Below are 15,863 nucleotides of genomic sequence, written 5' to 3' on the forward strand. Positions count from 1 at the left end.
ACCCAAGACCAAGACATTTACTAACTGTGAATGTTAGTTTCTATTGTTTCCACTGTGAATATCAGGTAAATTTGATGTTAGTACTTAAAAAAAACACAACAGGAAGTTCTAAACATTTTTATCTTTTTTTATGTTAGTTCATATTTCACCTAAATTAAAACATAGTAATAAATAAGTGCTAAATCACAAAACAAAACAGCTGGGACAGCTACGTACCATTCTTCAGACTATCCATGTCTGAGAACATTGGTGACATTTGCTGTTTAATGCAACGTGTAAGATTTTTAAAATGTAAAGAGATTAAATAAATATCCCCAGAGTTTGAAAATGCTAGTAACTTTTTACAAACAAAAGAAAACTTTGTTGAGGAAATGGAAATAATGAACACAATTTTTTTTTTCACTAGCTGGGTAGACTACACACTATTCAGGTCCTATTTTTGCTACGAAGTCTAAGAGGAATTAAATTTCTTGTTTAATTACTGTGAATCACATTATCATCATGACATTCACCAATATCACTGCATTTTGCATGTCTACCTAAAATGTGCCACTCAATTAATATGTTGTAGTAGTTTACCAGCTCTATGAAAAGGATTGCGTTTCTTTTTTTTAAGCAATAGCTATTAGATCATGTTATAGATTTTTGCTAACTTTTAATGACTGGCATTTAACAGATTTTTTTTTTTTTTTACACACGTTTTATTCAATTGTGAACAATATGAATTCTGAAAACCCTCTAAATTCACAACAATGTGAATTTAGAAGAAGAACTAAGAAGCAAAAAGGACACCATGACAGTTAAATATACAATTAGTATAATTAATTACCAAAGTAGTTTGCTTTTATTTATTTTTGGAGATGTGATGATGGCTGCAAAAAACAAAACAAAAAAACAACAAAAAACCAACTAACTGAACACAAAGAGAGGGATGTATGTAGGCCATTAACATCTGCCCCACGAAAACAAAGCCAGTACATTAGAGGAGGAGGAGGGGGTCCGACATCGGGACACATTCTGCGATTTAGTTCGTTCATATTGAACGAACTAATAAGATTTCCCCTCGTAATGCACATTGAAAGCATACAGACTCGGAGACAGCTATCTGGTTCCAAAATCATAAACAAAGCGATCAATGTGAACGACCTTCATTGATGTGCATCTTGTCTCGGCGACCCTCCGAGCGCCTTCTGAAGGATGCAACTCGGGAAAATAGTCTTTGAAGATTATAATATTCATCAGAATAAAAGAAACGACAGAAAATAAATGTGTTTTAAGAAGGGGGAGACTGGGTCGCTTAACAAAGGTGGAGCAGGGAGCCATCCAGCCAGTTAGCCGACAGGGAGTCAGACCAGCAGCATGATTAAAGGAAATTTCTCAAGCTTCCTAATTATATTCGAGCACCCATTTCCATACAGCTTTAAAGTAAGTAAGTTTACAGCGTGTCAACTCCGGGAATTTTCAATTGACACTGAGAATCCTCTGAAATCAGGAGATGTGCAGAAGAAAAGCTGAAAATCGACTCTTTCTCCTTTTTTTCTCTCGGTCGTAAACTCCACGTGAGTAACGGTAAACTTTAATGCTAAAAGCCATTTCAAAGCTGTTTATTGTACTGTTTTCTGAGTAAAAGTCAAGTCAACACTTCACTTACCCTTTTCTTTTAGCCGCGAGTCGCTGTTGAAGGTGTGTGTAGAGCCCAGCCCTGAGTGCGCTGGCCTTCTCTTCCTCCGTTGCTCAGCAATAAACTACTCCCCTGAAAATAACGGCGGGCGCATCAAAATGCAGGAGTGACTAAATACTGTTTCCGGTCCTTACTTTCAAAATAAAACCTTAAAGGAAATAAAATATAACAGAGAATTATTCCTGGGCACAATGCCCCTCTTTCTTTTACCTGTTTTTTTAATTTGGCGTTGCCGTTGCACCCAAAAATTAGAAAATACAATTTTATTCTTTTCACAAATCGGAAAAAGGTTTCATAAAGCTCAACAGATTTTTAAAGAATATGTTTCGTGTATAATAATCTACTTTGGGTTTAACTTATATAAGTATTTTATAATTTGAGGCAGAGATAGCCAGATGCAGTGCAGATTCTTGAAGAAAGAGTAATCCTTAAATTTAACCCTGAATTGGAATTTGTAAGCAAGATACCAACTTCAGTCTGATTTATCCAGCACTATGCTCCTTACACTGTCCATAAAAAGATGATGGGGGGACTCCATCTTCATCGAATAAACATGCAAAACAAGCATCAGAAAAGTTAATTAAGAATTTTTAACATTTAATTTGTCATTTCATCATTCCAATGAATTCGGTATATCTGATCTGAAATCTCTTTTAAACCTAAGTTTTTACATTGTTTTGGACTTCAAATACATTTTTGGCTTTGATAAGGCAGAATGTAAACGTACAGTTTCAATAAAGTGAATCAACCTAAACTACTCTATATATAATGTATATATTATATTTTAGGTAGAAAAAATGAGCTCCTAGTGTTAAGAATGAAGTAAAACAAGGATTATGACTCATGGGTTGTGCAGAATTTACCAAACAGATGGTAATGCAGCTGACATCGCTGTTTGTACAAGCTGACACGGAGGATTACACTATGAGCGCATCCCTCAATTTAACAAGCGTAATCCTTCTTTTATTTTGACATCCACTGTCGCAATTTCCTGTTGTGCATTTGTCAATTCTCAGCTTGATCCAGTTCATCCTCAGCAGCAGCAGCGCCTGCGTCTACACCGTGGATGCTTCCAACTCAACCAGAAGCAATGTCGGACAGAACCGGGTGGGCGGGTTTCCTGGCCGCTCTGCTCACTTTCAGCGGTCTTTTGTTACTACAGCACCATCTTGGCTGCACAGCTGGCATTATCTGTCCAATATTCTTGGTCATGCCACATAATCTGTTCAATTTAATAGGAACGCAGAGGAACCCTGCTGCAAATAAAAGGACAAGAGCAACCTGCATGACGAAGAAATATCATCGTATCCGTAAGAAAGTGGGGGTTTATTATTGATATGTGTTAATACACTAATAAACTGTGGCAACTTTTAAACATATCTTAATTTTTTTTTAAAGCATTACACAGATGAACCACGCATATAATAAAAAAGGAAATTAACATGTAAATTTTAAAATACAATTTGAAATATTACGGTGTATTAGTTTTCATCAGAAAGGAGAGGCAGAAATGTAAATGTAGTTTAATATCTTTTTCACATTTCAGTAAAACGTACCTAAAATCAGTGCCAAAAGAAAAATAAAATATCACAACAATACTACTACTACTACTACTACTACTACTACTACTACTACTACTACTACTACTAATAATAATAATAATAATAATAATAATAATAATAATAATAATAATAATAATAATAACAACAACAACAACAACAACAACAACAACAACAACAACAACAACAACAACAACAACAATAATAATAATAATAATAATAATAATAATAATAATAATAATAATAATAATAATAATAATAATAATAATAATAATAATAATAATAGGCTGCAGAACTGGGTGCCTGAACAGGAAAGGTTTTGGTTTTTCTATGTTCTCTCTTTTAAAAACATGAAAAATAAAATGAAATCAAAGCAAACCAGTAGATAACAAAACCTACAATAAGATAAAAATATTTCTACAATTCCACAATGTTGTCTTTTTCTTTTTTTTGAGTTTGAATATCCGTCACTCTCTTAATACAGTTACAAAGAAAAGTAGGGCGTGGAGTTTCGTTTCGTACTTTGCCATTTCATTTTATAAACATGGAATTTCCAAAATGAAAAAATTCAAAATCCTGTTGTTTTTGTCAGATGCTGTGACGTAATTACGTTTCTTTTCTGTCAACGTAAGCGTGTTAGGTTTCTACATGGGGACAAGCCGTAGGAAAAATTTACATGTTTTTAATTTGAGTTTTATTTTAAACCTGAAACAGTGTTCAAATAATTATCTGTAATTTCTTTTAATAAGTATTTAAAATTCTTTAGATTAATCTCAGAGATTAACCTTTTGCAATTTTACTCCCCGACTTTTTGTTATGTTTAGTCCGGTAGATTAGGTAGAATAAATCGAGCCAACCCAGGTCCGTTGGAAAGGGGCGTTTGAAATCTGAGCAGGAATGTGTAGTTTCATGTTGAGTAGCGAATAGACAGAAAACATGGAGGAGAAGCGGGATGTTCAAACGTCCAGACGACCCGGCAGCTACAAATCGGTATTATCTGCTGGTTCTGCCATGGCCATGGAGATTAAGCGAAAGAAAATACGTGAAAGCTCTTTGTTCCTACAAAAAGAGGTCAGTTTGGAAGAGACAGAGTCACGGCTTTGCTATGTATGTCGTCAAGGTGTGAATTATATTGACAAATCACTCGATGCCCGGAGGGGGTGCAAAGTCCAATAATGCTAGCACAATGGAGCCGACATATGCGGATTTCATTGCATTATTCTAATAATATCCCCTTTTTCATTAGAATGTTTAACTTTAAACAACATTGCTCTTTATTTCTCGAACTTTGTTCTTGAAGGAAGCATTGGCTTCCACAAGTTCTCTGCGTTATGTCTGTTTTGCCTTCATTTCTCTGTAATACAGTTCGAACTGGTCTGATTTTAGGCTAAATGCACGAAACGACGTCTTCTGAAAGACACCCAGCCGATAATAGAGGACTTTAATTTGTTGCACATACGACAGATTTCCAAGAAGCTACAGGTGCAAATTTCTCTTCCTACACGGAGAATGACGATTTCTGAGTTCCTGAAAACAGTAGCTGAGAGTTTATTTATATCTTAATCATAATTAATAAGCACCCTGTCACAAAGGAAGTGCATCAAACTACAACAAAATCTTAAGTTTTCAATTTTGACAAGAGTCCTCTTGAGTTTTTCTCAGAGATCATCAGTACTCCATTGTTGATAGAAGAGCTAACATTTCATCCCTATCTCTACTAATCCCATGTGTAGTTTGTATGCTCATCTTTAGGAACCACCTAATTCTTCCGACATGCACCATTTGTACAAATTGATGCCGAAATGTCGTGCATCCCTAAATAAAAGGATTGGGGGAAAAATGGGTAGCTTTATTTAAAATAGGCTTAAAAAGATGATTTTTTTTCAGATTTCTCAAAAAAAAGTCTAACATTATAAGATTTTTATTGTTTTAACAGTCTAATTATTGTAGCTGAGAGACAACAAAAACCATAAAGAAAGCTTGTGTTATTCTGTTGATGTCATTTCTTGTCAAACTCTGAGACCTCTTTCTTTTTTTTTTTCCTACAAAAAGATTAACATGTCATATGACCTTTAGTGTATGTGGGTTGTTAAAGTCTTTTAACAAAGCCTGGGTCATTCATCGTTAACTTTAATTCATCGTTAGCCACCGTGTCCACGTGTGTTACAACCTCATTGTGCGTGTCTTAAATGTAATTCGTTCTGTCCATTAAGAGTCCAAACATAGAAGAGAAGGTTCAGTTTGAGACAAGAATGCGCGAGGGGGCGTACAAGCTGCTGCTGGCTTGCAGTAAAAGGGAACAAGTCCTCAACGCTTCCAAGAACCTGCTGACCTGCAACGCCAGGATCAAGGCCTACCTCGCCCAGCTGCAGCGGGAAGAAGGGGAGCTGGACACGGTGGGAGCAGAAAGGAGGTAAAGAGTTTGGTGAAAGCCACTAGAGATGCGCTTCCAATACAGATCATTAGGAACTGCGGATCTTAACTTTGAGGAAGCAAATTCTGGAGTAAGATGATTAACGGCAAAAATAGATGTGACATTTTCAGAAAAGAAGGTGTTGATTTACGTGCCGTCTCTGCTTCACAGACTCGCAGAGGGTCGTTCCCCATGTCTTGGGACGGTTGCAGTTACTGGTAAGATTATTTTTAGTAAACATTTGTGGCGTACAAGAGTATTTGTCCTGCCGGATCTTCAATTTTTTGTTTTACATTTGCACATTAGCTGAGAGCTCTTCACAGTAAATGTTTCCCTTTTTCTTTCATGTAGGCCTGCGTTTTCCTTTGATTTGGAGGGATTCAGACCATTTTAGTGATAGAGGAAGTATGTTTGCCCACTGCGTTTTATATCTTTTTATTTTGTCTGTTCTTAGATACTTTCTGTACTAACACATGCTGCACCTCCTCTGCGTTCGGTAGGCTCCCGTCGGGTGGCGGTGTTCTGCCTGATGCAGATTGGCTCTGAGGTGTTTGACACTGAAATGGTCGTGGCGGACAGATCTGTCACCGACATCTGTTTTGAGGGACTCACTCTCTTGTAAATATGTTTTGCATATTTTATTTTCCCATTCATACACTCGGAAAACAAACACTTATTTGCTTTTCTTTTAAATTATGTTTATGGAAACAGAATTTTAAAATAATACACAATATATATATTTTTTATCAAGACACAAAAAAAATAAATAAAAAATTAATATTCACTGACATATCATTTGACGGCATTACTGACCACACTATTTTTAATCATTCTCCAGTGTTTGTTGTGTGCATCTGCATACTTTATATGTTTTCATTTGACTGAGATTCTTTCTTTGTAGCAAAGATGTAGTTCCCCAGTTTGAACTGAAGGTGGAGCTGTGGAGCTGTTCCATGGAGGAAGAGCTCACTTTACCAAACACACCAAAGAAACTTGCAAAGAAGCTGCGTAACTCCTTTGGAAGGAGCTCTGGAAAGAAGCTCTGCTCCCTGCTGGACACTCCAGATCCTGACACCTTCCTGCTGGACAACCCGATACCTTTGTAAGTGTTTCTATTCTCTAACAAATCCTACACCGTTGTTTTGACTCTGGGGCTCTGCACAAATCTGAATGCTTTAACGGATCACTCCAAATATCCAAACAAGGCTTAAATAAATGTGTTTGGTAGTCTATATTTAACCTTCAGATATTCATAGACTGTTTTATGGCAATAAAATGGGATCGAATGTTTGTACTTAAATGTTCTTACATGAATCTTGTGTTGATCTGAGGGTGAGAAGTTTACTAAAATTGGTTTAAAGAACTCGACTGGTAGGATAAAGTGTTTTTCTTTTAAAAGAAACAGTCAGCACGTTTGAAGAGTGCTCTATATTTGTGTCTTGCCCTCAACCAGGGGAGCCAAATACAGCCTGCTGGCCTGCACAACACTCGGTCTGCCTGATGCTGATAGCAGCTTTCAGTCTCACTCCCTCATTGTCTACCAAGGCGGTAAGAAGCAAAGACACGCACTTTGTTATTTATGGCCTGTGAAGAGTTTACCGTCTCCAGCTCATAAATTGAATAAATGTCACGATAATGATAGATTATTCATTCATCTTTTTAGTAACACTAGCAGAACTGAAAGCTAAATGTACAAGTAAGAACGTGTAGTTGATGTTATCTTGCTTCAATTCAAGTCAGTTAAATTCAAATAACTTTATTTTTCCCCCAGGGGCAACTTCACAAATACACTCAAGAGTGATGGCTCAGACAACAGAATGAATAAAATTAACACGTAGCACTAATGCATATAAATGTAGAAAGTAAAATGTTATTTTTCCATGCAAGTTTGTTTTATTTTTAATTATTACTTTGTACAAATTTCACGTCCAAAATATACGGATTCCGTTGGATGACAATATAGGAAATAAAAAGTAAAGGAAAAAAACCCAAAAATGTAATAACTCATGTTTGATTCGTCGGCACGGCTTTCTCGTGATGAAACGTACAACTTCCCCGAGGTCGGCGTACTGTTTGCGTTGAAGCTCCTGCTTTTTAGAAGCTGAATTAAGAGTCTGTTGCTAACAATTACTCCATGCCTAACCGCAGGTGTCTGAAAAATGTGACTCTAATTGATTTCCAGATTGAAATAAAATTACTGTAAATGAGATTGGGTTTGTCCATTACTATCATTAGTAATGATAATAATTAATGTTATTAAGTTGTGCCCATGATTTTTATTTTCTTCTCCCATGTCACCAGAAGGGCTTTGCAACAATACATGCCAAGGCCTGAACAAGTATTAAAACACTTGAAAATTTGGTCATTTTACAGCCACAGACATTGAGGTATGTTGGAAATTTATTAAACTGACCGACCCAATGCTGTCTTGTGCAGTCGAAATGAAAATGGTGCGTCCATGCCACACTTTTTAGATGTGCGAAAAAAGTCAACTTCTTTAAAACCGTATGTCTTTGGATCCTTGTACACTTTTACTGTTAGATAAATCCAGTGCAAACAGTTGCCTCCAAAGGTCACCTGATCAATATACAATTTTCTGAGCATAGTATAATGTCATTATGGATTGAGATGCTCTGCGAACTCCTCAGAGGTTTGTTAGAGAATGCTGTTGAGCAAAGTGCATCATGAAGGAGAGCCACATACACCAAAAGCTGACTGAGACCTCCATCCAGTTTGATAGAGCTCTGCACAGAAAAGAATTTTCAGTCTGTAGAAACTTCCTGCAAAAAGAGCCGTTTTAACTGTCGGACGTGGTTTTATAAAATATTGACTCCAATGCGCACACCACACATCAGCTTTATTTGAAATAAATTGAGTAAACCTTGCAACACTTTCATTCCACTTTACTACTTTGTTTCATGTTGTCACGTTAAGTTTTAATGATGTATAGTAAAATTTCAGTTTGTCACTTCATAAAATCTGAAAAAGTGTTTGAATTCCTGTTATTAAATGAGACAGCATTACAGGAATATGATATTGTAGTAATTATAATGAGATCCAATTTGTGTCGTTATTTCTAGTCTGTAAGTTTTGACCAACAGTTCTGAACTCTAATGTTTTCTTGTTTCTTTTTTTTTGTTTGTTTTTTCTTCATCCTCACAGCCCAGTGGTCATCCTGGCTTCCTCTGTACGGCAACCTGTGCTGCCGCTTAGTGGCGCAGCCGGCCTGCATGACACAGAGCGCCATGAGCGGCTATCTGAGTCAGAAGGTGCGTTGACGGCTTTCGCTGTTACGTCACGTGGTAGGAGTAAGTTCTGGCCTGGATTGTGCAATCATTTTGTTTTTTTTGTTGCTCTGTTGATTTCCAGCAAAGTGTGCAGGGGGTGAACCGCTGCTGCAATCTCTACTGTCTGCTGAGCGCCGGCTTTTTGTCCTGTTACTTCACTCCTGAAGAAATCGATGCCAAAGTGCAGCCCACTCTTAATGTGCCAATCAATAATGTGAGTGAGCGGAATATAAAACAGATACATATAAGGAGAGAATATAAAGAATTTTTTTTCTTCTCTCACTTTAGCTTTTCCCTTAACATTTCTCAACCAAGTAAAATGCCTACATTAATTACTCAGGTCCTATTAGCATGTTTGCAGTTTTCCCCCCTGAATTAATCTTGGTATGCAATCCCAGCTTTATCTTTTACCACTAGAGTAAAAAGCTTACATACACTTCACTTATCAAAGCCATTAATGTCAGATTATTTGGAGGGTGGATTAATTATACAGCAAACACCTTCAACACATTTTGAAAACATGTACTGAGTGCACAAGTTTGAAGTTCTTTATGTATTCATACCTCTTTCTAGTCACCAGATGGTCAATATTATGCCTGCAGGCTCAAATATAATAATAATAATAATAATAATTGGTTAAATGTGCTTTGTGTCAACCACCAGTCTTTTATAAACCACTTTTGCATGCAACTATGGAAACCAAAAAGAATGCAATCACATAGTGAGAAAACAGTAAAAACCTAAATAAAATAAAAAATATAAATACATTATGCCACCCACACCACTCTTGACAATTTGCTTCAGTGTTCTTATGCCTGAAAGCCTCATCATGACTCCTCCAAACATACATCTTGTCATTGTTACCAAATATTTCAGTTCCTGTCAGGTTTAACCCTGAAAGCTCTTGTCCAGAGACATTTGGCTTCTCTATGTAGGCCGATTTTTATTTGTGTGAGAAGGTGGCATTTAGGAGCAGTGGCTTAATTCGTGATTAGCATCTTCTCGTTCTGTGTCGACGCAAAACCTTATTTTGGACGGAACCGTTGGTGTCAGTTCATTGTAGGCTCAAGCCTTGTTGGATCCCAGGATTATCTGGACGTCCTAATCAATTTTCTTTTATCTGTGTGTGACAGTTTGGGTCAGAGCCAGCTTAGAAATGGTTGAAGTAAGCTAACATTAGCTTCTGGAATTGCGCCAGCCTCGACCCTTTTGATAATCAGTTTACTTTGCATAGAAGTTGAGTTTAGTCTCTTGGAAGACAACCAAGGACCTTATTTACGGGAACGAAAAAAATGTAGCAGACATGTTATTTACTGAGGCACATATAACCAAGCATGTATTTGAGCCTGCATGTGTATTTTCAATATGTGTCGATAAAAAATATCTTAGGAAATTTCATCTTGCACCCAATAATTGCGTATGAACGTTTGTAACAATTCCACAAAAGACCAAAAATGACTTCCATTCCTGCCGGTGGTGAGTGTATGCAAACTTGTTACCGAATCCTGCAGTGGGATAAAAAAAATTAAACAGAGATTGTTGATTGTTTTTTGTTTGTTTGTTTTGTTTTTTTCAGCCTGTTGTAAGTTATGTGTCGTATTTGCAGGAGACCCGCATTTGTGTGCTCGACAAACAATCAGGCGATCGCAAATCCAAGAGTTTGTCCATCATCAACCCTTCACCCGAGGGATCTCACAGTGTGGTGTTCACAGCAGACACCAGAGAGGAGCTGGAGGAATGGATCGACTGCCTCCACCAGCACCTCTACGACCAGAGTGAGTGTGCTTATGTGAGCGGAAAAACCTACGGGCTTGTATTTACATAACAGCGTGTCTGCGCAGCCGTAAAAAGCCTTAAATTCATCAGAATTGGAAGTTGGCTTTTAATACGCCAACGACTGGTCTTTAATTTTGTTGTGACGGGACTATTCAATCTGGTATACCGTAGTTTTATTTTTCTCGTAGGACTTTCCTGACAGGTAAATGCTAATAAGCATTGTGTCCTGTGACTCCAGGCAGTTGTGGCTACTGCTAGCATTTTTGCACCTATAGTGGGTAAAGCGTAAATTTATCGCCACTTGTCTACGCTGTACAAAGTTCTTCTTATCGTCTTAACTGGCTCACTTCTGCTACCAAACCATGCAGTTCATTCTGTGTTAAAAAGCTCGGCACTACTACTATGTAAAATATCTAAGTTTTTCCACATTTCTGTCTTAAATGTCATTGTTACTGGTCTTAAAAAGCGTTAAATATTGTGTTGGTGAAACCCTGAATGAAGTTGGTAACATGATTAGATCGTCTGGACAAGAACAAACTTCAGACACTTGAATGAATAGAAACCGTCAGGTCTGCCCTTATTTATGGCCAGGCCAGTGGCTCCACTGCTGCAACAGCCTAATGAAAATTGAGGTTGCATCACCACGGAAACCATCGCTTTTCCTCGCCAAGCAGGCCGACTCTGTTTACAACGACCTCAGTGAGTACAACAATTTGGATTAGACTCTGAAGTGAGGTGGTGGGAAGCTGATATTTGGCTGCAGCTTTTAGGGGGGGGAGAAAAAAAAAAAAGGATTTCATTTAAGATAATACGTGCCATTACTATGTGCCATTACTCCACAAAATGTGTTTTCATTCCGAAGATGGTGCATGCAAATGAAATCCTTTTACATGCAAATGAGAAAAGTGGAATGTGTGCTTCTACTTCTGTCCTTTGACAGATATATCGTTTGCACATCAGACACGGCGAGAGAGAGAGAGAGAGAGAAAAAGAAGTGTTGTTTCATCTATAAATTTCCTTTGTTGTTAGTTAACTTAATATTTCCTGCAGGTATAAATTCGCCCAACAAGTTTGAGAGCATCACAGACATAATCCACAGTAAAATCGAAGAGACAGATGGCCGCTTTCTGATTGGGCAAGAGGAGGAGAGGGAGGCCCCTAACTGGTCCTCTCTGTTCGATGGGTCCCACTCGGTGGTAGTGGAGAAGAGTCTTCTGTCCCAGAGCAAAACCTCCACCCCCTGTTCAAGCCCCAGCACCGGCTCCACACCCCTGGGCAGCAAAAAGCGCCGCGCTCCGCCCCCTCCTTCTGACTTGAAGCCCTTCGCTAACCCCACCCGTCCGGACAGACCCCCTCTGCCCTCCTCTCTGCTTCATCGTCCTCTTCCTTCGAAGCAGGAAAAGGAGAACTCTGGCGCGTGCGCTTCCCGCCCAGCCGTCAGGTCCAAAACGGGCCGGCCCTCGCTGGATGCCAAGTTCTCCGCCATCATCCAGCAGCTCCAGCGGAACAACGCCGGGGGCGCGGCGGCTCCAAGCCGGAAGAACGCCCCACTGGCCGTCCTCGACGCGCAGCCGCAGGGTCCGCCTCCGCCTTCGCTCCAGCAGTTTGACATCCAGAACCACGGCGTCCAGATGCCTGCGGATATGGCTGATGATGTGTTTGTCAGAGCCTACAGTGGTCCTGGTCCCGGTTCCGGTTCCGGGCCCGTTCCCGCACCACGCAGCAAACTGAGGAAGTCGCTCAGAGAGAGGATGAATCTCAAAGCTTTGTGATCTCAACCCTTTTTTTGCCCCCCCCAAAATGTTTTCACTTCCAGCCAGACATTTTACACACACTCATCATCAGCAGAAATGTCGTAAAATTGACTTAAAATTAATAAAACTTAAAGGATTTTCGAGGGAGAACTGGGTGCAAAACTTTGAATTTACTGTACGTTTTCTCTAGTTCACACAGGACCAAAATTATACATGCTGGGTTAAATTATCTAGCTACACCTCCAGTAATATTTGACTAAATATCCTGACACGTTGAAAAGAAACCACACAATATCTGTTGCCATTATCACATTTCTGCTGTTCTGAGTGGATATATAACAACTTTTCTCAGCAGAGATCCACAAATTGCTACTTGCTAACCAAGGCCCAACTTTTCACTACATAATGGTGAAAATGAGTTTTGGATGGACTGGAGAAAATTTTCGATAAGTTCAAACTTGTTCGCCTCGACATTGTTTTCAAAAATCAACTTTCGCCAAGATTGGTTCAGATGAAAAGCTGAGGAGGTGAAGACTCATACATGTGGACTGGTAGGTAGAAATGTATTTGTTTAAATTGTGTGTCTGAAGCTCATCACTTGCCCAAATAACTGTGATATAACCACTTTGTCTTGATTCAAGTAGCATTATTAAAAATCAGACATTTTTATTGCGTCTCAGTTAAGACTGTTTCGTACCATTTATAAACTAACGGTGAACTAACTGTATCCCGTTAAAACTATAGAGCGTATTTACTTGAATTAACAGATAAACCTTTATAAAAACATTTGATGGATTAAAAAATAAGTAGTCATTAATGTTAGGTGTACATCTGAAATTTGTTAAAGAATTCAAATCTACAGATTAAGATGCATAAAGGGGAAAGATGCATTTTTTTTGTTTGTTTGTTTTTATGGGTGGATTTTTTTAAATTTTTTTTTAGTTTAACCAATCCTGACCAGGAAGTGACTGTCGGATATGAAAACTTTTTCCGATCAGTACGGGAATACTGTTGGAACATTACTAGGTGGCGCTAGCATCAAAACCCTTTTGTGAGGAAGTTTTTACCAGAGAAGAAGACTAAGATTTGGCAACTTTTATTTCATGGGGAGCGTTTAAAAATGAGGTCAGAAGAACTATATCAGATGTCGGAAGCTAATGAAAATGACGCTACATTTTTCAGTGACAGGTCTGCTCTATATTTATGCTCCTAGGAAGTCGGATGGTTGCGCAAGCCGCTTTTTGTTTTTACTTTAAACTGTCAACTTTGCACAATTTCGCAAGATGTAGGCAGTCTTTTAAAAATGATCCGCAATAAGAAAATCATACCGTTATGTAAGGAACATGCAGAGATTGCTGCTTGCATTTAATAAGGCTAATTATTCTAAACACTAACATGCAAAGGGTTAAAAAAATTCACCTCCACAACTGTTTTGTTCTATAAAAAACTGTAAAATCATAATTGACAGTGACCCCTGTTGCGTTATTATATACAGCAGTATATAAGACTATTGTATAGTTCCACTGTAGGGACTATGTTATATTTCCTATAATATAGTTAATATTATAATATTATATTATAGTTCCTACAGTGAAACTAGAACTGCCTGATATTTGTCAGTGGGGTTAAAGCTTTACAAAAGTTGTCACCCAAAACTGATTATTGCTTCTAATAAACTCCTGAATTGTAACATTAATATAAACACAATCAAATGATCAATGTACTAATACAACACACTGTATAGGTCCTGAGTCATAACATTACCACCTAAATCTCACCGCCATTAGGTGCTGCGCTGCCTTACTTTGTTCTTTCTTGTGGCTAACCCCACGTGAGACGGCATGCTTCGGTTGAGCTTAAATAGAAAACTTTGCCTCAGCTCTAGAACATGAAAAGTTTCACAAATGCATTTAATTTAAGTTGATCCATTTGGGTAACAGGGGGGAAGACAAGCCCGTGCCTTTGGAGCTATTGACGTCCTCCACTTACTGTGACGACTTTATGACCACTGCAGCTCGCTTTAAGGAAAGGCAAATTGTAAGCTAGTAATGTGACTTCTCTATCCCCCCTCGAGGACTTTAATAGAGTAACCTTGTTTTTTAGTGGCTACGTCTAACATAATTTAACATAGCAGCCAATAAATGCCCTGAACATAATTGAATGAATGGGCCTTTTGAGTGGCCTGAATAATGAATGTCCTTGTGCACTTGTTTTGAACATGCCCAGCACTACAAGCCCCTAAATATACCAGCCACTTAATGGCATTGTGTTGAAGAATGGCCGTCGTAATTACATGAGGAGTACAAAACATCGCTGAAACTACCTGAAAACACGAGGCAGAACGGGGGAAAGCTATAGAAGCTATTTTTTTCCCTCCTGTTATCCTGCAAATTTATTTAAATGACACGGAAAGGTTAAAGCTTTAGGAGGCAAAAGGGAATGCGGTTCATTATTTAGCAATTTGCCAGATGTATCTTATATTTACTGTGAATCACCTGGTGGTTTCTGTACTGTGCATTCTTGTAAAACATTTTAGTTTATTTTTACTTTTTATTTTTTACTTCAGAATCAAACTTTTTGGAACAAAAGAAAAACTGATGGATTCCTGCATTATTTTTACACAATTTGCTGCGTGGGCAACGCGAGTGCTGGAATGCTGCTTGTATCAAAAATAGTTCTAGTGAAGGCGTACAGCTAATTGAAAAAGCAGTTTTTAACTATAACGACTGCAATAGCGAAAGTGAATATTAGTTTATTCTTGTTTATGACTGAAATGTGTCTTTACAAATGTCATTTTTCTACTTTTTGTATCAGTAGGTATAAGGGCACATCAATCTTGCATTAGTAGTTTATAGTTTCCATGCGATATAAAGTTATCTTTAGATCATAGATATCGTTTCTCTACGAGAAAGTGCAATTGCTTCTCACTGTTGTCTTGGAAGCTATAACCTTGTTTGTTTAAAAAAATAAAATAAATACCGCTGATCTGCAATAAAACGACCTACATTCCACCACGATGAGCCTGCTTTTCTTTTTCTTTTCCTTTTACTGAGCTCTGGAAGTATTACAGAATATTTTTTCATGTTAAAAGTTTACCAGAGGGTGGCAATAAAAGTCAAAGCACAGCTTTTATTACACCCCAGTACACACGCCATAGAAATGCTACATGCACTGGCGCATTTGCTCAATGCAGCAAATGCTGAAGAGGCTTTTCTGGCCGTGAGCCCAGAAATGGCCTGTTGTGAAGATTAAAGCTGGTGGACTCTCAGACAAATAATGCTGTCACAATAATAAAACGGCATTCACACTGCATTTTTACTACGGGGGAAAAAGAAATAGGATAATGTTAACACACTGATGTTGCATACCAGTTGATACGGTCCTTGCATTTTA

General features: G+C 38.1%; 2 protein-coding genes across 7 annotated transcripts in view; one reads left to right on the forward strand and one right to left on the reverse strand.

The window, feature by feature from the left end:
* cep170aa (centrosomal protein 170Aa) overlaps nt 1–1,751 on the reverse strand; it is a 38,888-nt gene extending 37,137 nt beyond the window's left edge. For 3 of the 6 annotated variants that reach the window (XM_044135591.1, XM_044135590.1, XM_044135589.1), the window contains exon 1: nt 1,652–1,747. The gene's annotated coding sequence lies outside the window, so the exon portion shown is untranslated. Of the gene's footprint in view, nt 1–1,651 lie in introns of all 6 variants that reach the window. The other 3 variants (XM_044135588.1, XM_044135586.1, XM_044135587.1) reach the window with 2 other exon arrangements.
* Nucleotides 1,752–4,112: 2,361 nt separating this feature from the next.
* On the forward strand, nt 4,113–15,481 carry rtkn2 (rhotekin 2). The gene is made up of 12 exons (XM_044135605.1): nt 4,113–4,311; nt 5,454–5,653; nt 5,825–5,871; nt 6,005–6,058; nt 6,154–6,271; nt 6,555–6,755; nt 7,107–7,201; nt 8,816–8,922; nt 9,023–9,154; nt 10,547–10,715; nt 11,308–11,415; nt 11,767–15,481. Exons 1-12 carry the CDS (start codon nt 4,177–4,179, stop codon nt 12,486–12,488), a joined length of 2,088 nt encoding a protein of 695 aa, XP_043991540.1. The 5' UTR covers nt 4,113–4,176; the 3' UTR covers nt 12,489–15,481.
* Nucleotides 15,482–15,863: the final 382 nt, after the last annotated feature.

The sequence above is a fragment of the Gambusia affinis genome, linkage group LG13 (assembly GCF_019740435.1).
Source record: "Gambusia affinis linkage group LG13, SWU_Gaff_1.0, whole genome shotgun sequence".
NCBI classification, from domain to species: domain Eukaryota; kingdom Metazoa; phylum Chordata; class Actinopteri; order Cyprinodontiformes; family Poeciliidae; genus Gambusia; species Gambusia affinis.

What these genes read in the sequence shown, in the direction of transcription:
- rtkn2 (XM_044135605.1), top strand. Translation starts at nt 4,177, where the DNA reads ATGGAGGAGAAGCGGGATGTTCAAACGTCCAGACGACCCGGCAGCTAC. An exon ending in CTTTGTTCCTACAAAAAGAG is followed by an intron (nt 4,312 to 5,453) that starts GTCAGTTTGGAA and finishes CTGTCCATTAAG; the next exon opens with AGTCCAAACATAGAAGAGAA. An exon ending in TTTGAGGGACTCACTCTCTT is followed by an intron (nt 6,272 to 6,554) that starts GTAAATATGTTT and finishes CTTTCTTTGTAG; the next exon opens with CAAAGATGTAGTTCCCCAGT.